At 42.9% G+C, this 18,431-nt stretch overlaps 1 protein-coding gene across 3 annotated transcripts in view; it reads right to left on the bottom strand.

Annotated features, from left to right (window-relative positions):
* Positions 1 to 18,431, bottom strand: part of mylka (myosin, light chain kinase a) — a 132,782-nt gene that overhangs the window by 16,366 nt on the left and 97,985 nt on the right. For all 3 annotated transcript variants that reach the window (XM_042002376.1, XM_042002377.1, XM_042002378.1), the window contains exons 23-36: positions 17,520 to 17,567; positions 17,032 to 17,159; positions 16,677 to 16,833; positions 13,369 to 13,559; positions 13,179 to 13,290; positions 12,812 to 12,850; positions 12,612 to 12,702; positions 12,334 to 12,537; positions 5,955 to 6,172; positions 5,612 to 5,735; positions 3,622 to 3,774; positions 3,330 to 3,453; positions 3,153 to 3,243; positions 2,376 to 2,504 (exon numbers count right to left, since the gene is read on the bottom strand). In XM_042002376.1, coding sequence (XP_041858310.1) covers positions 2,376 to 2,504; positions 3,153 to 3,243; positions 3,330 to 3,453; positions 3,622 to 3,774; positions 5,612 to 5,735; positions 5,955 to 6,172; positions 12,334 to 12,537; positions 12,612 to 12,702; positions 12,812 to 12,850; positions 13,179 to 13,290; positions 13,369 to 13,559; positions 16,677 to 16,833; positions 17,032 to 17,159; positions 17,520 to 17,567 — 1,809 coding nt within the window. The remainder of the gene's footprint in view (positions 1 to 2,375; positions 2,505 to 3,152; positions 3,244 to 3,329; positions 3,454 to 3,621; positions 3,775 to 5,611; positions 5,736 to 5,954; positions 6,173 to 12,333; positions 12,538 to 12,611; positions 12,703 to 12,811; positions 12,851 to 13,178; positions 13,291 to 13,368; positions 13,560 to 16,676; positions 16,834 to 17,031; positions 17,160 to 17,519; positions 17,568 to 18,431) is intronic.

Below are 18,431 nucleotides of genomic sequence, written 5' to 3'. Positions count from 1 at the left end.
TACATTTTATTTAAAAGTGTCTTTCAAAACACCCAAGGACACTGTACAGAAGAACATTAAAATAGTTTAAAAACAATAAGTACAAAACAAAATGGAACGGAGGACAACATAAAGATGATGAGTGACTAGATGACGTAGGACTTTGAGTTGAGATTTGAAGAGAGTCTACGGTACGGATGTACGGAAGAGGAGCGAAGTGAACAGACCGGAGTGGTAATGTGCAGGAGATCAGATATATATGGAGGGACCAGATTGTGGAGTGATTTGAATGTAATGAGGAGAATTTTAAAGTTAATTCTTTGTTTTACGGGGAGCCTGTGAAGTTGTAAGATGGGGGTGATGTGGTGAGTGGTAGGGGTCCGTGTAATGATGCGTGCTGCAGAGTTTTGGAGGAGCTGCAGCTTCTGGAGGGATTTATTGGGGAGACCAAAGAGAAGAGAGTTGCAGTAGTCAATCCGGGAGGTAACAAGACTGTGGACGAGGATGGCAGTGGTGTGGGGGGTGAGAGAGGGACGGAGACGAGAAATGTTTCTCAAGTGAAAATATGCAGACCGGGTGATGCTGTTAATGTGGGAGTGAAAAGAAAGAGTGCTGTCAAGGACGACACCCAGACTCTTTACCTGAGGGGAGGGAAGGACAGGTGAGTTGTTCATGGAAATAGGAAAACTGTTGGAATTGGAGAGTGGGGGGCGTGCCTACCAGGAGGACTTCTGTTTTAGAACTGTTAAGTTCTAAAACTCAACCAAAAATGAATTTCTTGTAGACAGGTGGTAAGGGAGGTTGGTGGAAGTGAAGACGATGTTTGGTAGAGAGGTAGAGCTGGGTGTTGTCCGCGTAGCCATGAAAATTAATATTGTGTCTGCGAAAGATGAAACCAAGCAGAAGAATGTAGATAATGAAAAGGAGGGGCCCTGGGACTGAGGCCTGGGGCACACCAGCAGAGACAGGAAAGAGTTTGGTTCATGGGATTTCTGGCCAGTCTGGGGTGTCCCCCACGGGGCATGGTGGGTGGGTTATGTGTGACATGACTGTGTGATGGTGAGTGTTTGTTGGTACGGCACGGGGGAGGGTGTGAGTGTGGGGTTATATGGGGTGCAGATTGGAGTAGGTGGGGAGTGGGGGGAGGGGGCCGATGGCACCCTGGTTCCCGGGGTGTGCGGCTGGAACATCGGGGTGTGTGCTGGACTATGCCGGGTGGCTTTCTGGGGGGGCCTGGTCCTCCTAGGCATGTTGCGGGCCCTCTGCCTTTGGGGGGTGGGGTGGCCGCCTCTGGGCGCCTGGGGCCCTGGGCCCTTCGCTTGGGCTGCCCTGGGTGGCCAGTCCCTGGCGGGGCCGGCGGCTGCTGATCTTGGCCCACTGGGACCTGTGCCCCAAGACCGTGGGGGGCTCTTGCTGGGGCTCTCCTCTGCCGCCCTTCGGGTGGGGCTGGAGTCGTCTTTGTGGTGGGGTGGCTTGGGTTGGTGCTCCAGGTCTGCTGGTGAGGGCCCGGGCCTCTGGCCCTGGTCTGCCTCTGACCTCCGTGGAGGCGTGGTCGCATTTGCATGATCTCACTCACCACTCTTCATCACTGGTCACTCCTCTTCCTCATCCTCTGCATGCTGACAGTCACTGAGTTGTCCAGTGGGTTTTTATACTAAGAGATAATTCTTTTTATTATTTTTCCTGTGAGTTAGTATCTGGTCGCTGTTATGTCTTTTTGATTTGGTTATTATTTAAAAACTCTTAGTGACTAGCAGCCCTGTTTTTTTTTCTGTGTGTGTGTTTCTGCTTTTGTAAAAGTTGTAGGAAATGTTCTGGTGTGTTCATGTACAGGTGTAACAGTTTGTTGTCTGGTGATGGTGTGGATTGAAGGGTCGTTTCCTTCTGTCTGTGATCTTTTTGTCTCCTTTCTTCTTTCCCTTTTACATCTTTTTGCTATTTTCCATCTTTTTCTGTCCCTCCGGTCAGGTCCAGCAAGATTACATAGATTCCGTGATTCAAAGTAAATAAATAAATTAATTAATCACATTATGAAGAGGAGCCTTACCCATAGGCCTCCCCTTGGCAGAGCAAAGTTGTTCAGCACGATACAGAAACCACATTATCATTTTGCTGCTATGATGCTGGACAGGACATAAAAAAAAAAAAAATAATTGTGTTTGGCCAGAAAGGTAAGAAGTAAACCAGGCGGGGGGGAATGATGCCGATGGATGATAGCATGATCTTCTATGTGATAAACTTTCATACTGAAGCAGTTAAACAGTTTGCTCTGAAACGAGTCAGCGGGGGTGGAACGGTTCATCGATCACTGATCAGCTGATCGATCAATGGATGCTTCCGTAACTCAGCTGCAGTCCCCGCAGGGAGGGCTGTGATTGGTTAGAGCTGATAATCACCTTCTATCTTGCAGTCGAAGCGGGCGGCGCTGCCCTCCACCACCTCCACGTCTCTGATGACCACGCTGAAGCTGGGCTTGCTCTCCGTCTTCTGCTCCACCTCCAGACACTCCAAGAACTGGTTTTCCTCTGGACACAAAAGTAAAACTAAATATACTGTATATGATAAAAATATTTGGGGTTAAAAAATGTATTTTAAGAAAAAATAAATTTGATTAACAAATGAATAAATTTAGCAGTAAACTGATCAGATGATCAATGAAAAATAAAGGAAGTAAAATATTTCAGGTTGTCGGTTATATTTTCTAAAAGGATCATTAAACAAAGATGTGGACATCGTACTTCTACTTCTCTCTAGTAAAGCATTACTTCTAGGTCACCATGCTGGTATTTTACTGGTCCCACTGGAGACCAGACTGTTCTGGATTGAGCTGGACCCTCCTGGTCTAAATGATCCCCACGTAGTTTGAATTATTATTATTTTATTACACAGTCTTTGTTGTTGTTTATTTAATGTTCTTTATGTTTTGTGTCTTGTCGGAGGATTTCAGTCTTATTATTGATCCCAGCTGTTTTCATTCTTCTTCACGACTTCCTCGTTTCTTCGTAGTGGTTTTAAATCTTTTAAAATCTCCTAGTTTCTGTGTCTTAGTTTCGGGTCTGTTATTATTTCTAGAGACTGAGACATTAACGTCATGTTTGGATCATCTGTGTAGAAATGTGTGTGTCTGTTTCATGCAGTCATTCAGTGCCTCTGGCTTCTGTGGGATTTCGTACCTTCAGTGGGCGAGCCTTTCTTAGCGCTGACTCCGGCCATCATAGCCATGGACGACAGTCTTCCGATGGCTCGGACAGCGTGACCAGTTTTCTGCCATAAAACAAATATAAACACTTATTAAAGGTGCTTTGCTGCCACTTAGGAATCTAATATGGTTCTGTTGAGTCATGGCTCACCTGCCACTTCCTCCTCAGGATGTACTTCTTCATCCTCTCCTTGGAGAGCTTCTTGGCCTTCATGGTGTTGGTGTCCTGCTTCAGCCAAGGGTGTTGGTAACACTGAGCACAGGTCAACCGAGCTCTGACGATTCACCAGAAACATTTTAACACTTAACTCATCACAATCAGATATTTAGATGTTATAGTTGTTTAAATCTGAACCTTTATAGAGACTTCATCTGTTACAGGGGTCTAGAACTGGACCAACATGATTTTAGAGTAAAACTAGTTTTATGGAGGATTTCCTTACTTCATGTCTTTCTTTAGTAAGTTGGTGATGAAGTCTTTGGCGTTATCGGAGATTTCATCGAAGGCCTCATCCTCAAAGTCCCACGTGGCCGAGGTGACGTTGGACAAAGTCTCGTTGTCGTTGTCACCCATGAAGGGAGAGAGTCCACTCAGCCTGGAGGACGAAACCACTGAGCTCAGTCACATTTTACTAAAACTCAAACAGAACTAGGCTAAAGCTAACGGAGCTACATTTAGGCTAAATATAACTAAAGCAAAAAAATAGAACTAGGCTAAAGCTAACGGAGCTACATTTACCTAAAGCAAAAACTGAAATGGGCGGCGTGGCTCAGCAAGGTAGCGCGGTCGTCTTGTAACCCGATGGTTGCCAGTTCAATTCTCGACCAAGTCAAGTTACGGTCGAGGTGTCCTTGGGCAAGACTTGAGCAACTTGCATGGCAACTTCCGCCATCAGTGCATGAATGGGTGTGTGTGTGTGAATGGGTGATGTATGGTGTAAAGAGCTTTGTGTATCTTTCCTGGTACAGTAAATATATAAATACCATTTACCATTACCAAAGCTAACTGAGCTACATAGTCTACACACTCCAAAGTGTGCAATTTCTGAATTGGGACACAGCTATAAACTAGCAAAAAACTGAAACATGCTAAAGCTAACTGATCTAGATTTACCCTCCCAAAACAACTGAGTCAGACTGAAACTAACTGAGCTACATTTAGGCTAAATAAATTTGCTAAATAAATTACATTTAGGCTTAAAAAAAAAAAGCTAACTGAGCTAGATCTATCTAAAGTAAAAACTGAAACAGGCTAAAGCTAACTAAGCTAGATATAGACTATCAAAAGCCTAAGCCAGGCTAAAGCTAACATATACACTAACTAAAGCAAAACAAAAAAAAATGTAATATTTGATATTTGTGGATTTTTAAGGGTTAATGAAGTGTCTACCAGCTGGAAAACAACAGTGTCAGACAGTATGGGAAATTCTCGTTGGCTAGGTAGGCTGTCACATTTCAGGAATGTTAAGCGGCCTTCGAAGTGAGCAGACTACAGAGGACATCCATAGCTTACGCAGACCCCGAATTTGGACACAGCTTTAGGCTAACTAAAGCAAAAATCTGAATTAGGCTAAAGCTAACTGAGCTACATTTAAGCAACCTAAGTAAATAAGTAAGTAAGTAAGTAAGTAAGTAAGTGAGTAATAAACAAATAAATAAGAAATCTAAGTTAGACTAAAGCTAACTAAACTACATTTAGGCTAACTACAGCAAAAAACTGAACCAGGCTAATCAAGTGTTCCAGTTCCCGTCAAACATCGGAATTCTGAGGAACTTTTGCCAGAAATGATTTTGTTTCCCGAATGAAAAACTCGTAAGTTTCAGAGGATGCCAGTTTTAAAGATGCCTGCCCCCAGTACCACCTGTAGGCCATTGTTGTCTTTATTAAAATCCTTTATATTTTGTTTCTGTTCAGTTTTTGTGTAAACAACAGCGAGCTGTTGTTATTGATAATCACGTTGTTACAGCGGGTTTGTTCGTAATAAATCACATGAATATGTAGTTCATTATCACCAGAATTGGCTGCTGTTTTAAATTTACCACTGGGTTTGTGATTTTTCTAGGTTCATACGTAGATGCTCACAAATTGGCTGCAACTGGAACGGCAACTACCTGGTAATGACATCACGTTCTCTCAGTTACTTGGAATTACTTGACACCTGGAATGCACCAGAAAGCTAACGAAGGAAGATTTACCTAAAACAAAAACTGAACGAGGCTGACGCTAACTGAGCTAGATTTAGGCTAAATAAAGCAAAAAAGAAAATAAAACAGAATTAAAGCTAACTAGTTTACCTAAAGCAAAATCATGAATCACACTATAGAATTAATAAAGTATAACTTGTTTCAGTCTGGTTGAATTTGACTAGTACACAGTTGAAAACTGGCTAACGCTAAGTAGCTAGAAAGAATGTGACAGATGAGTGTTCTCACAGAATATAACAGATGACTCCTATACTCCACATATCGGTGGGATAACTAATGGCTTCATAGTTGATCACTTCTGGAGCCACAAATTCTGGAGTCCCGAACAAAACCTTCAGAGTTCCTGCGTTTTCTGTTGGAGGACAAAAGAAATAGTTGAACTGTTAACTTGTTGATCCATCATGTGGAACATGTTATTTAGATAATCACCTAGTAACAGTAACTGGTTAGTACTTAGCTACAGTTAGCAACTAGTTACCGAGTTATTGGTAAATTATACTGACAGGTATTTTTATGTAGATAAGGTGGTTAAAGTGAGCTCATTTAACTGGCTGGATAGCTGGTTAGTTACCCAGTCGTCTGGCAAGGCCAAAGTCGATGAGTTTGATCTTGCTGCCGGTCTTATTGATGCACATAATGTTCTCTGGTTTGAGGTCGAGGTGGACGATGCCCTGTTTGTGGATGAAGCTGACGCCATCGATGATCTGCAGCATGTATTTAATCACCTCCCTCTCCGTCAGCTCAAAGTCTTCATCGATGATACGCTCGAACAGCTCGCCGCCTGAGATCCTGCAGACACCAGAGATGTTCCAGTCTCTGAGGACCCGTCTGAACCCAGACTGACCAGAATGAACCTGAAAATCTTCCTGAAGGATTTCATCATTTAAAATCCAGCTATTTATTTTATATTTGTCTGGAGAGCCGTAACGTTTAGAGCAAGAACTGATTTCTAATCTGGTATCCGTTTTATTTTCTAATGAAGCAGCAGGTTCAAATGTTATCAGATGTAAACGCCTCTCATCCTGTTCAACATCCACAATTTATCCCTCCAGCTGATATTTCCTTTATCTCAGTTTATCAGCAAACATTCTTAGATAAACACAGGCAGTTCCTCCAGGACAAGAAATGATCCCACCAATAAAGCTGCTGGAAGCAAGATTACATAAATTCCAAAATTCAAAATAAATAAAAAAGGTTAAAAAATATACCATATACCCATAAAACTCCCCTTGGCAGAGCAAATTTGATTGGTATAACACAGTTGCCAGAACATCATTCTGCCGCCACCGTGCTGGACAGAACAAGGTGGGAAAGCTGCTGGAAGAGAACAGCTCATACAGAACGGGACAGGGAAAGAAGAACAGGATGAATTCATGCTGGTTTGTCTGGTTTCTCCGTTGCTGCTTCAGCTCTAAAATTAGTTCAGAGGAAATAGCTGCTCATGAATTCCAGAAAATTATATCCAAACTTTTTCTGAAGCAAAAACATTTAATTTGTTTTCTCAAGTTAAACTTGTCAGAGATCAGCATGATGTTTTCATTAAACTTTAAAACTCCAAGACATCCCTGAACCAGTCTGTAGCAGCTGTTAATCCGAGTATAAACCAGTCTGTAGCAGCTTTTAATCCCAGTATAAACCAGTCTGTAACAGCTTTTAATCCCAGTATAAACCAGTCTGTAGCAGCTTTTAATCCCAGTATAAACCAGTCTGTAACAACTTTCAATCCCAGTATAAACCAGTCTGTAACAGCTTTTAATCCCAGTGTAAACCAGTCTGTAGCAGCTTTTAATCCCAGTATAAACCAGTCTGTAGCAGCTTTTAACCCCAGTATAAACCAGTCTGTAGCAACTTTTAATCCCAGTATAAACCAGTCTGTAGCAGCTTTTAATCCCAGTATAAACCAGTCTGTAGCAGCTTTTAATCCCAGTATAAACCAGTCTGTAGCAGCTTTTAATCCCAGTATAAACCAGTCTGTAGCAGCTTTTAATCCCAGTATAAACCAGTCTGTAACAGCTTTTAATCCCAGTATGAACCAGTCTGCAGCAGCTTTTAATCCCAGTATAAACCAGTCTGTAACAGCTTTTAATCCTAGTATAACCAGTCTGTAACAGCTTTTAATCCCAGTATAAACCAGTCTGTAACAGCTTTTAATCCCAGTATAAACCAGTCTGTAACAGCTTTTAATCCCAGTATAAACCAGTCTGTGGCAGCTTTTAATCCCAGTATAAACCAGTCTGCAGCAGCTTTTAATCCCAGTATAAACCAGTCTGTAGCAGCTTTTAATCCTAGTATAACCAGTCTGTAACAGCTTTTAATCCCAGTATAAACCAGTCTGTAACAGCTTTTAATCCCAGTATAAACCAGTCTGTAACAGCTTTTAATCCCAGTATAAACCAGTCTGTGGCAGCTTTTAATCCCAGTATAAACCAGTCTGTAGCAGCTTTTAATATCAGTATAAACCAGTCTGCAGCAGCTTTTAATCCCAGTATAAACCAGTCTGTAGCAGCTTTTAATCCTAGTATAACCAGTCTGTAACAGCTTTTAATCCCAGTATAAACCAGTCTGTAACAGCTTTTAATCCCAGTATAAACCAGTCTGTAACAGCTTTTAATCCCAGTATAAACCAGTCTGTAGCAGCTTTTAATCCCAGTATAAACCAGTCTGTAACAGCTTTCAATCCCAGTATAAACCAGTCTCTAACAGCTTTTAATCCCAGTATAAACCAGTCTGTAGCAGCTTTTAATCCCAGTATAAACCAGTCTGTAACAGCTTTTAATCCCAGTATAAACCAGTCTGTAGCAGCTTTTAATATCAGTATAAACCAGTCTGCAGCAGCTTTTAATCCCAGTATAAACCAGTCTGTAGCAGCTTTTAATCCTAGTATAACCAGTGTGTAACAGCTTTTAATCCCAGTGTAAACCAGTCTATAACAGCTTTTAATCCCAGTATAAACCAGTCTGTTACAGCTTTTAATCCCAGTATAAACCAGTCTGTGGCAGCTTTTAATCCCAGTATAAACCAGTCTGTAACAGCTTTCAATCCCAGTATAAACCAGTCTCTAACAGCTTTTAATCCCAGTATAAACCAGTCTGTAGCAGCTTTTAATCCCAGTATAAACCAGTCTGTAACAGCTTTTAATCCCAGTATAAACCAGTCTGTAGCAGCTTTTAACACCAGTATAAACCAGTCTGTAGCAGCTTTTAATCCCAGTATAAACCAGTCTGTAGCAGCTTTTAATCCCAGTATAAACCAGTCTGTAGCAGCTTTTAATCCCAGTATAAACCAGTCTGTAGCAGCTTTTAATCCCAGTATAAACCAGTCTGTAGCAGCTTTTAATCCCAGTATAAACCAGTCTGTAGCAGCTTTTAATCCCAGTATAAACCAGTCTGTAACAGCTTTTAATCCCAGTATAAACCAGTCTGCAACAGCTTTTAATCCCAGTATAAACCAGTCTGTAACAGCCTTTAATCCCAGTATAAACCAGTCTGCAGCAGCTTTTAATCCCAGTATAAACCAGTCTGTAACAGCTTTTAATCCCAGTATAAACCAGTCTGTAGCAGCTTTTAATCCCAGTATAAATCAGTCTGTAGCAGCTTTTACTCCCAGTATAAACCAGTGAGTAGCAGCTTTTAATCCCAGTATAAACCAGTCTGTAGCAGCTTTTAATCCCAGTATAAACCAGTCTGTAACAGCTTTTAATCCCAGTATAAACCAGTCTGTAGCAACTTTTAATCCCAGTATAGACCAGTCTGCAGCAGCTTTTAATCCCAGTATAAACCAGTCTGCAGCAGCTTTTAATCCCAGTATAAACCAGTCTGTAGCAGCTTTTAATCCCAGTATAAGCCAGTCTGTAACAGCTTTTAATCCCAGTATAGGCCAGTCTGCAGCAGCTTTTAATCCCAGTATAAACCAGTCTGTAGCAGCTTTTAATCCCAGTATAAGCCAGTCTGTAACAGTTTTTAATCCCAGTATAAACCAGTCTGTAGCAGCTTTTAATCCCAGTATAAACCAGTCTGTAGCACCTTTTAATCCCAGTATAAACCAGTCTGTAACAGCTTTTAATCCCAGTATAAACCAGTCTGTAGCAGCTTTTAATCCCAGTATAAACCAGTCTGTAGCACCTTTTAATCCCAGTATAAACCAGTCTGTAACAGCTTTTAATCCCAGTATAAACCAGTCTGTAGCAGCTTTTAATCCCAGTATAAACCAGTCTGTAGCAGCTTTTAATCCCAGTATAAACCAGTCTGTAGCAGCTTTTAATCCCAGTATAAACCATTCTGTAGCAGCTTTTTATCCCAGTATAAACCAGTCTGTAACAGCTTTTAATCTCAGTATAACCAGTCTGTAACAGCTTTTAATCCCAGTATAAACCAGTCTGTAACAGCTTTTAATCCCAGTATAAACCAGTCTGTAGTAGCTTTTAATCCCAGTATAAATCAGTCTGTAGCAGCTTTTACTCCCAGTGTAAACCAGTGAGTAGCAGCTTTTAATCCCAGTATAAACCAGTCTGCAGCAGGTTTTAATCCCAGTATAAACCATTCTGTAGCAGCTTTTAATCCCAGTATAAGCCAGTCTGTAACAGCCTTTAATCCCAGTATAGGCCAGTCTGCAGCAGCTTTTAATCCCAGTATAAACCAGTCTGTAGCAGCTTTTAATCCCAGTATAAGCCAGTCTGTAACAGCTTTTAATCCCAGTATAAACCAGTCTGTAGCAGCTTTTAATCCCAGTATAAACCAGTCTGTAACAGCTTTTAATCCCAGTATAAACCAGTCTGTAGCAGCTTTTAATCCCAGTATAAACCAGTCTGTAGCACCTTTTAATCCCAGTATAAACCAGTCTGTAACAGCTTTTAATCCCAGTATAAACCAGTCTGTAGCAGCTTTTAATCCCAGTATAAACCAGTCTGTAGCAGCTTTTAATCCCAGTATAAACCAGTCTGTAGCAGCTTTTAATCCCAGTATAAACCATTCTGTAGCAGCTTTTTATCCCAGTATAAACCAGTCTGTAACAGCTTTTAATCTCAGTATAACCAGTCTGTAACAGCTTTTAATCCCAGTATAAACCAGTCTGTAACAGCTTTTAATCCCAGTATAAACCAGTCTGCAACAGCTTTTAATCCCAGTATAAACCAGTCTGTAACAGCTTTTAATCCCAGTATAAACCAGTCTGTAACAGCTTTTAATCCCAGTATAAACCAGTCTGCAGCAGCTTTTAGTCCCAGTATGAACCAGTCTAACAGCTTTTAATCCCAGTATAAACCAGTGAGTAGCAGCTTTTAATCCCAGTATAAACCAGTCTGTAACAGCTTTTAATCCCAGTATAAACCAGTCTGTAACAGCTTTTAATCCCAGTATAAACCAGTCTGTAGCAGCTTTTAATCCCAGTTTAAACCAGTGAGTAGCAGCTTTTAATCCCAGTATAAACCAGTCTGTAACAGCTTTTAATCCCAGTATAAACCAGTCTGTAGCAGCTTTTAATCCCAGTATAAACCAGTCTGTAACAGCTTTTAATCCCAGTATAAACCAGTCTGTAGCAGCTTTTAATCCCAGTATAAACCAGTCTGTAACAGCTTTTAATCCCAGTATAAACCAGTCTGTAACAGCTTTTAATCCCAGCATAAACCAGTCTGTAACAGCTTTTAATCCCAGTATAAACCAGTCTGTAGCAGCTTTTAACCCCAGTATAAACCAGTCTGTAGCAGCTTTTAATCCCAGTATAAACCAGTCTGTAGCAGCTTTTAATCCCAGTATAAACCAGTCTGTAGCAGCTTTTAATCCCAGTATAAACCAGTCTGTAGCAGCTTTTACTCCCAGTATAAACCAGTGAGTAGGAGCTTTTAATCCCAGTATAAACCAGTCTGTAGCGGTTTTTAATCCCAGTATAAACCAGTCTGTAACAGCTTTTAATCCCAGTATAAACCAGTCTGTAACGGCTTTTAATCCCAGTATAAACCAGTCTGTAGCGGCTTTTAATCCCAGTATAAACCAGTCTGTAGCACCTTTTAATCCCAGTATAAACCAGTCTGTAACAGCTTTTAATCCCAGTATAAACCAGTCTGTAGCAGCTTTTAATCCCAGTATAAACCAGTCTGTAACAGCTTTTAATCCCAGTATAAACCAGTCTGTAGCAGCTTTTAATCCCAGTATAAACCAGTCTGTAACAGCTTTTAATCCCATTATAAACCAGTCTGTAGCAGCTTTTAATCCCAGTATAAACCAGTCTGTAACGGCTTTTAATCCCAGTATAAACCAGTCTGTAACAGCTTTTAATCCCAGTATAAACCAGTCTGTAGCGGCTTTTAATCCCAGTATAAACCAGTCTGTAGCGGTTTTTAATCCCAGTATAAACCAGTCTGTAGCAGCTTTTAATCCCAGTATAAACCAGTCTGTAACAGCTTTTAATCCCAGTATAAACCAGTCTGTATCAGCTTTTAATCCCAGTATAAAGCAGTCTGTAGCAGCTTTTAATCCCAGTTTAATCCTGATTGGACGTTACCGTCAATCTAAGCTCTCTGATTGGTGGAAAGTCTGACAGGAAGTGGCTTCATCATCATGTCCAGGTCTAAATAGAGGTCTCTTAGCAACATAGTAGTGATGGTGATGTTTTTATGGTGAAATGTGATAAATAATGCTGTTATCATGGATCATTGTGGATTTACCAGATAGAGTCTCTGAATAAAACTACATTTAGTGGCTGGATTGTAAACCTCCTGGACGGGATAGAAATGCTGGAAAACTTCCGTAGATCAGCGAAAGGGTAAAATATCCATCACATTTACCCCACAGAGAGACACACCACCTCTGCTGGTGGAGGAGGTGGACCTCAGAGATCTCCGGGAGGTTTAAGGGTTCAATTTCTGACAAATGGCAGCTGAACGCGTCCTGCAGATTTCTGGGTTTATTCACCCAGCTGAGGTTTACATCTGATATTTGAGCGCAGAAGAAACTTACATCTCCAGGACCATGACTATGTCTGACTTGCCCTCGAAGGCGTCGACACACTGGACCAGTTTTGGATGATGGAGGCTGTTCATGATGCCGATCTCCTGCCGGACGTTCTCCTTCTCCTTCGCAGAGTACGCCTTGATGAACTTTCCTGCCCAAACCTTCTTCGTAGCTTTCTCCACCAGCTTGAAGACCTGACCGAACTTCCCTCTGCAGCACAAACAGCTCAAATTTTACTGACTATCCTCTGACCACCGGCGAAGTAAGAGGTGGTGGAGCCTTACGTTCCCAGCCTCTCTTCCACATCGTACAGGTCCTTGACCTTCATGTCGGTCCGGATGCTCACGTCTCTGTACTCTGGCTCCTTCTCTGAGTCTGGAACAAAGACATTCAGTTTTAGACCCCAGCTGTTGAGCCTGGTCTGTGTTGATTGGGTTGTTTTGTCACGTGATGTGTCTGAAGGTTAGTCAGCAGAGACTCATACCTTCATCCTCCTCGTCTGCATCAGCCTCCTCCTGGTTTTCTGTCAGATCAACAAAACAGCAGCTGTTAGTTCAGTTAGTTGTTTTAGTTCAGAAGCACTAATCCACCAACACGATAACATACTGACGTTAAACACCCCCCCAACGACGGCTAATCAGGCATCATCTTCATCCTGGTCTCTGAAAACTGGACTCTAACTGGACTATGGTGAACTGGACTCTAAGTGGACTACGGTGAACTGGACTCTAAGTGGACTACGGTGAACTGGACTCTAAGTGGACTACGGTGAACTGGACTATAACTAGACTGTGGTGAACTGGACTGAATTGAACAAACAGCTGCTGTGTGGTTACTTCCTGTTCTCTCACCATCGTCCACCAGTCCGACGGTCACTGGTTCAGACTCGGCGCTCGGTTCTCCGACACCATAGATGTTCTGTGCCCGCACGCGAAATTTGTACTGCCGTTCTGGACGAAGGTTCTAGAAATAAAGATGAGGTGTTAAAGCTTTGTGAGGCCGTGTGGTGGGAAGGAGAGCTAAGCAGGTGGACAAACACACCTGTACATTGTAGGAGGTGCTGTTGCAGGATACCAGGTGTTTCCACTGCTGCTCCACAGAGTCCCAGATCTCCAGGTTGTAGGACTGCACGGCGCTGCCTCCGTCGTAGGTCGGCCCGTACCACGACAGTGTCAGACTGGACCGCCGGATGTCCGAGGCTGCAGGGACCTTCGCTGGGGGGTCGGGTTTATCTGTGGAGGAAGGAGACAGAGCTGAAGGCTGCTGCTCCGAAACACTGACCCCTGCTGGCTGCAGAGCTTATTACAGCCACAGAAGCAAGCAGCTGGATGTTTGTAGGAGACACTACAGAAATTGTCACATTATTTTTATTGTAATAAAATATTTGTTTGGTTTTAGAGTTTTAGTCTTTGATATTTTTCTTTTATTGTGTCTTTTCTGTTATTTATTCTTCATGTTCATATTGGGGTCATTTCTGTACATACATAAATGATCTTGTATTGTAATTTTGTACAATACTTGTAATAAACTGTTTATGTCGTTTTTATAACGTTATCCATTCACTCTGTATCACGTATGTAAGTAAGTGTGGTGGAGGAGGTTTTTCTCCCCCATTGAAGGTGAAAGGTGTAGAACATGGCAGTCATTGCGGGGTGGAGTCTTTATATCCGGGCAGGTGTGTGTCCTTTAGTTTGCGCTGTACGCTGACTGTTGAGTGGTTCGCTGCCAAATGAGATCTTAAGAGCCATGATCTCTTTCCTTCTCTGGGACTGTGGAGGTTCTTGGGTATTTACACCCGCATGCCGCAGCTGTGCAGAAAGCTGCATGACGGGCAGGTCCACCTTTGCGGTGAACTGCGGGGTTGTGACTGAGTTTGGTGCTGGGGCAGCTCACTGGGACCCGTCGCGGTGTTCCTGCTCTCTTCTCTCTCCCTCCCCATGTTGGGATGTACTGGTCAGACTGCTTTCACTTGTCACATGGAGCGGGACGTTAATCTGCATCATATGATTGGTGTGTTTTCTCTTTTAGACACGTGGAGCAGCGTGTCCTACTATACTGTGCTGAGAGGTTGCTGGTTTGTCTCCGCTTGGATTTCCACCAGCTCATTGGCCCTCCATACGACCTAAACCCGGCATATAGGGTTGTTCTGGGAAATAGTTTAGTTTATTTAGAAATAGTTTTTATGTTTTATTATTGTTTTAAAAGAAATTGTTTAAATAAAATGTAATTTTTATGGGAATCGAGCTGCCAAGTTGCATTTTATTTAAACCTTCTCTTTATAGGTTTACTGGGGGTTTTAACTCCCTACTTGTGTTGTCACCCTTTTCTTTTTTGTATAGAAATGATTACTTTTTTCTGTTGGTTTAACGTCTGTGGACTCTGACCGCTGCTGGTTTAACGTCTGTGGACTCTGACCGCTGCTGGTTTAACGTTTGTGGACTCTGACCGCTGCTGGTTTAACGTTTGTGGACTCTGACCGCTGCTGGTTTAACGTCTGTGGACTCTGACCGCTGCTGGTTTAACGTCTGTGGACCCTGACCGCTGCTGGTTTAACGTCTGTGGACTCTGACCGCTGCTGGTTTCACGTTTGTGGACTCTGAACGCTGCTGGTTTAACTTATGTGGACTCTGACCGCTGCTGGTTTAACGTATGTGGACCCTGACCGCTGCTGGTTTAACATCTGTGGACTCTGACCGCTGCTGGTTTAACGTCTGTGGACCCTGACCGCTGCTGGTTTGACGTCTGTGGACCCTGACCGCTGCTGGTTTGACGTCTGTGGACCCTGACCGCTGCTGGTTTAACGTCTGTGGACCCTGACCGCTGCTGGTTTAACGTCTGTGGACCCTGACCGCTGCTGGTTTAACGTCTGTGGACCCTGACCGCTGCTGGTTTAACGTCTGTGGACTCTGACCGCTGCTGGTTTAACGTCTGTGGACTCTGACCGCTGCTGGTTTGATGTTTGTGGACCCTGACCGCTGCTGGTTTAACGTCTGTGGACTCTGACGGCTGCTGGTTTGATGTTTGTGGACTCTGACCGCTGCTGGTTTAACGTCTGTGGACTCTGACAGCTGCTGGTTTAACGTTTGTGGACTCTGATTGCTGCTGGTCTAACGTCTGTGGACTCTGACCGCTGCTGGTTTAACGTCTGTGGATCCTGACCGCTGCTGGTTTAACGTCTGTGGACTCTGACCGCTGCTGGTTTAACGTTTGTGGATCCTGACCGCTGCTGGTTTAACGTCTGTGGACCCTGACCGCTGCTGGTTTAACGTCTGTGGATCCTGACCGCTGCTGGTTTAAGGTTTGTGGACTCTGACCGCTGCTGGTTTAACGTCTGTGGACTCTGACAGCTGCTGGTTTAACGTCTGTGGACCCTGACCGCTGCTGGTTTAATGTCTGTGGACTCTGACAGCTGCTGGTTTAACGTCTGTGGACCCTGACCGCTGCTGGTTTAACGTCTGTGGACTCTGACCGCTGCTGGTTTAACGTCTGTGGATCCTGACCGTTGCTGGTTTAACGTCTGTGGATCCTGACCGTTGCTGGTTTAACGTCTGTGGACTCTGACCGCTGCTGGTTTAACGTCTGTGGATCCTGACCGTTGCTGGTTTAACGTATGTGGACCCTGACCGCTGCTGGTTTAAGGTTTGTGGACTCTGACCGCTGCTGGTTTAACGTTTGTGGACTCTGACCGCTGCTGGTTTAACGTCTGTGGATCCTGACTGCTGCTGGTTTAACGTCTGTGGACCCTGACCGCTGCTGGTTGGGACGTTGCAGGACAACAAAAAGTTGCTGCATTCTCGTCTCTCCTGGACTGATGGAGCCCAATAACCTGCTTTCACAGCGATGCGCCGTCACAGACACAATCTGGCGCGTCTGCAGCCGGCGTCTGAGTTTCTGTTGCCATGGTTACCAACTACGTTTAGTCAGCGCAATAATTTACAACAATAAGGCTATTTGACTGCAACTTCTTTTATAGGTGTCTATTATCACGTTTTAATGGACACCCTCCAGCCAATCAGAATCAAGTATTTACTCAGACCATGGTATCATATTCCCTAACACCATCAGACAAGTACACACTAACAGACTGAAGTAATTGTTTTCAGAACTGTGTTCTGTCTAGTTTGGGTCATTTCAGAAAGCACTTCTGGATCAGAATGACAACAAGGTTCAGGGATATGAGTCCATGCAGGTTTTATCTGTAGACATGAGCCTACTATTACTGTCGTAAACCTGCAGCTCTCTAGCACTGTCAGTAACAGCTGCTAATAAGGCTAAGCTATCTGTCCAACTGTTCTCAATGCTGAACTAGAACCAGAAGCATCAGAAGCTGGTTAAAGAGCGTTTCTTACCGACGATGGTGAGGTTGAGGGCGGCCTGTCGGAGGCCGTAACTGTTCCTCAACTCGATGGTGTAGCAGCCGCAGTGCTCCTGCTGACCGCTGCTGATGGTCAGTTTACTGCTGCCGTCGCTGGTTTCTATGGAGATGTCGGCTGAGCCGTCCTGGATCTGAGACACAGAGATCATCATGAGGCTGCAGCAGGACGATCCATCACATGAAAGAAAGCATTTCATGTCTCAGTTCTCACAGCAGGTCACATGATCAAACCTTCACCTCGTCCACCATCAGCTTCTGTCATTAAACCAAGTTCCTGCTGCAGAACCGATCAATAATGATCAATACGTCTGTGTGTGTTTATGTCTCACTGGTTTCCGGAACTTCAGCCAGGTGCAGGTGATGGGCGGAGCTCCAGAGAACCTGCACAGGATCTCCACCTTCTCCCCAGCCAGGATCTTCATGTCCTCTGGAAACTGCAGTATCTGAAGAGGCAGAGCTGCACACCAACCAATAATAATCAGGTATCAATCATCAGTTATCGATAATAACTACAGTCATCAATAATAAGTAAGCAGTTATTAACAATCAATATCAGTTATCAGTAATAAACTGATTTCAGCTCCTGAGGTGAAGACAGCAGATTTTCCCGATTTAACTTCTTTGTGTTTTTTCTTCTCCTTTCTTTAGAAATATTACTGATCATTGATTATCATCTCTTCATATTTTTTGTCTCATCTCAAAGGCTTTGGTGGTAAAACCAGTAGACGTGGTGCGTTTTATTCCAGATCTTGTTTCATTCCTGCCTGATAAACACATATCTGGACAGGTGTTTCTAAACAGAGCAGGTGTGCATCACCTTGTTTGGGCGGAGTCTTCGGAGTCGGTTTCTTTATTCTGGCTTCACCTGAAAGAGACAAACAGAGTCAGATGGTTGATCCAACAGTTTACAGTCGTCAATAACCAGTTTACGGTCGTCAATAACCAGTTTACAATCGTCAATAATCAGTTTACGGTCGTCAATAATGAGTTTACGGTCGTCAATAATCAGTTTACAGTCGTCAATAACCAACAGTCATCAACCAGTTTACAGTTGTCAATAATCAGTTTACGGTCGTCAATAAACAGTTTACGGTCGTCAATAATCAGTTTACGGTCATCAATAATCAGTTTAAAGTCGTCAATAATCAGTTTACAGTCGTCAATGATCAGTTTACGGTCGTCAATAATCAGTTTACGGTCGTCAATAACCAGTTTACCGTCGTCAATAATCAGTTTACGGTCATCAATAATCAGTTTAAAGTCATCAATAATCAGTTTACAGTCATCAATGATCAGTTTACGGTCGTCAATAACCAGTTTACCGTCGTCAATAATCAGTTTACGGTCGTCAATAACCAGTTTACAGTCGTCAATAACCAGTTTACGGTTGTCAATAATCAGTTTACAGTCATTAATAATCAGTTTACAGTCGTCAATAATCAGTTTACAGTCGTCAATAATCAGTTTACGGTCGTCAATAAACAGTTTACGGTCATCAATAATCAGTTTAAAGTCGTCAATGATCAGTTTACGGTCGTCAATAATCAGTTTACGGTCGTCAATAACCAGTTTACCGTCGTCAATAATCAGTTTACAGTCGTCAATGATCAGTTTACGGTCGACAATAATCAGTTTACAGTCGTCAATAACCAGTTTACGGTTGTCAATAATCAGTTTACAGTCATTAATAATCAGTTTACAGTCGTCAATAATCAGTTTACGGTCGTCA

Source organism: Melanotaenia boesemani, chromosome 12 (genome assembly GCF_017639745.1).
Source record: "Melanotaenia boesemani isolate fMelBoe1 chromosome 12, fMelBoe1.pri, whole genome shotgun sequence".
NCBI classification, from domain to species: domain Eukaryota; kingdom Metazoa; phylum Chordata; class Actinopteri; order Atheriniformes; family Melanotaeniidae; genus Melanotaenia; species Melanotaenia boesemani.
This window is presented reverse-complemented; position numbering and strand designations above follow the sequence as displayed.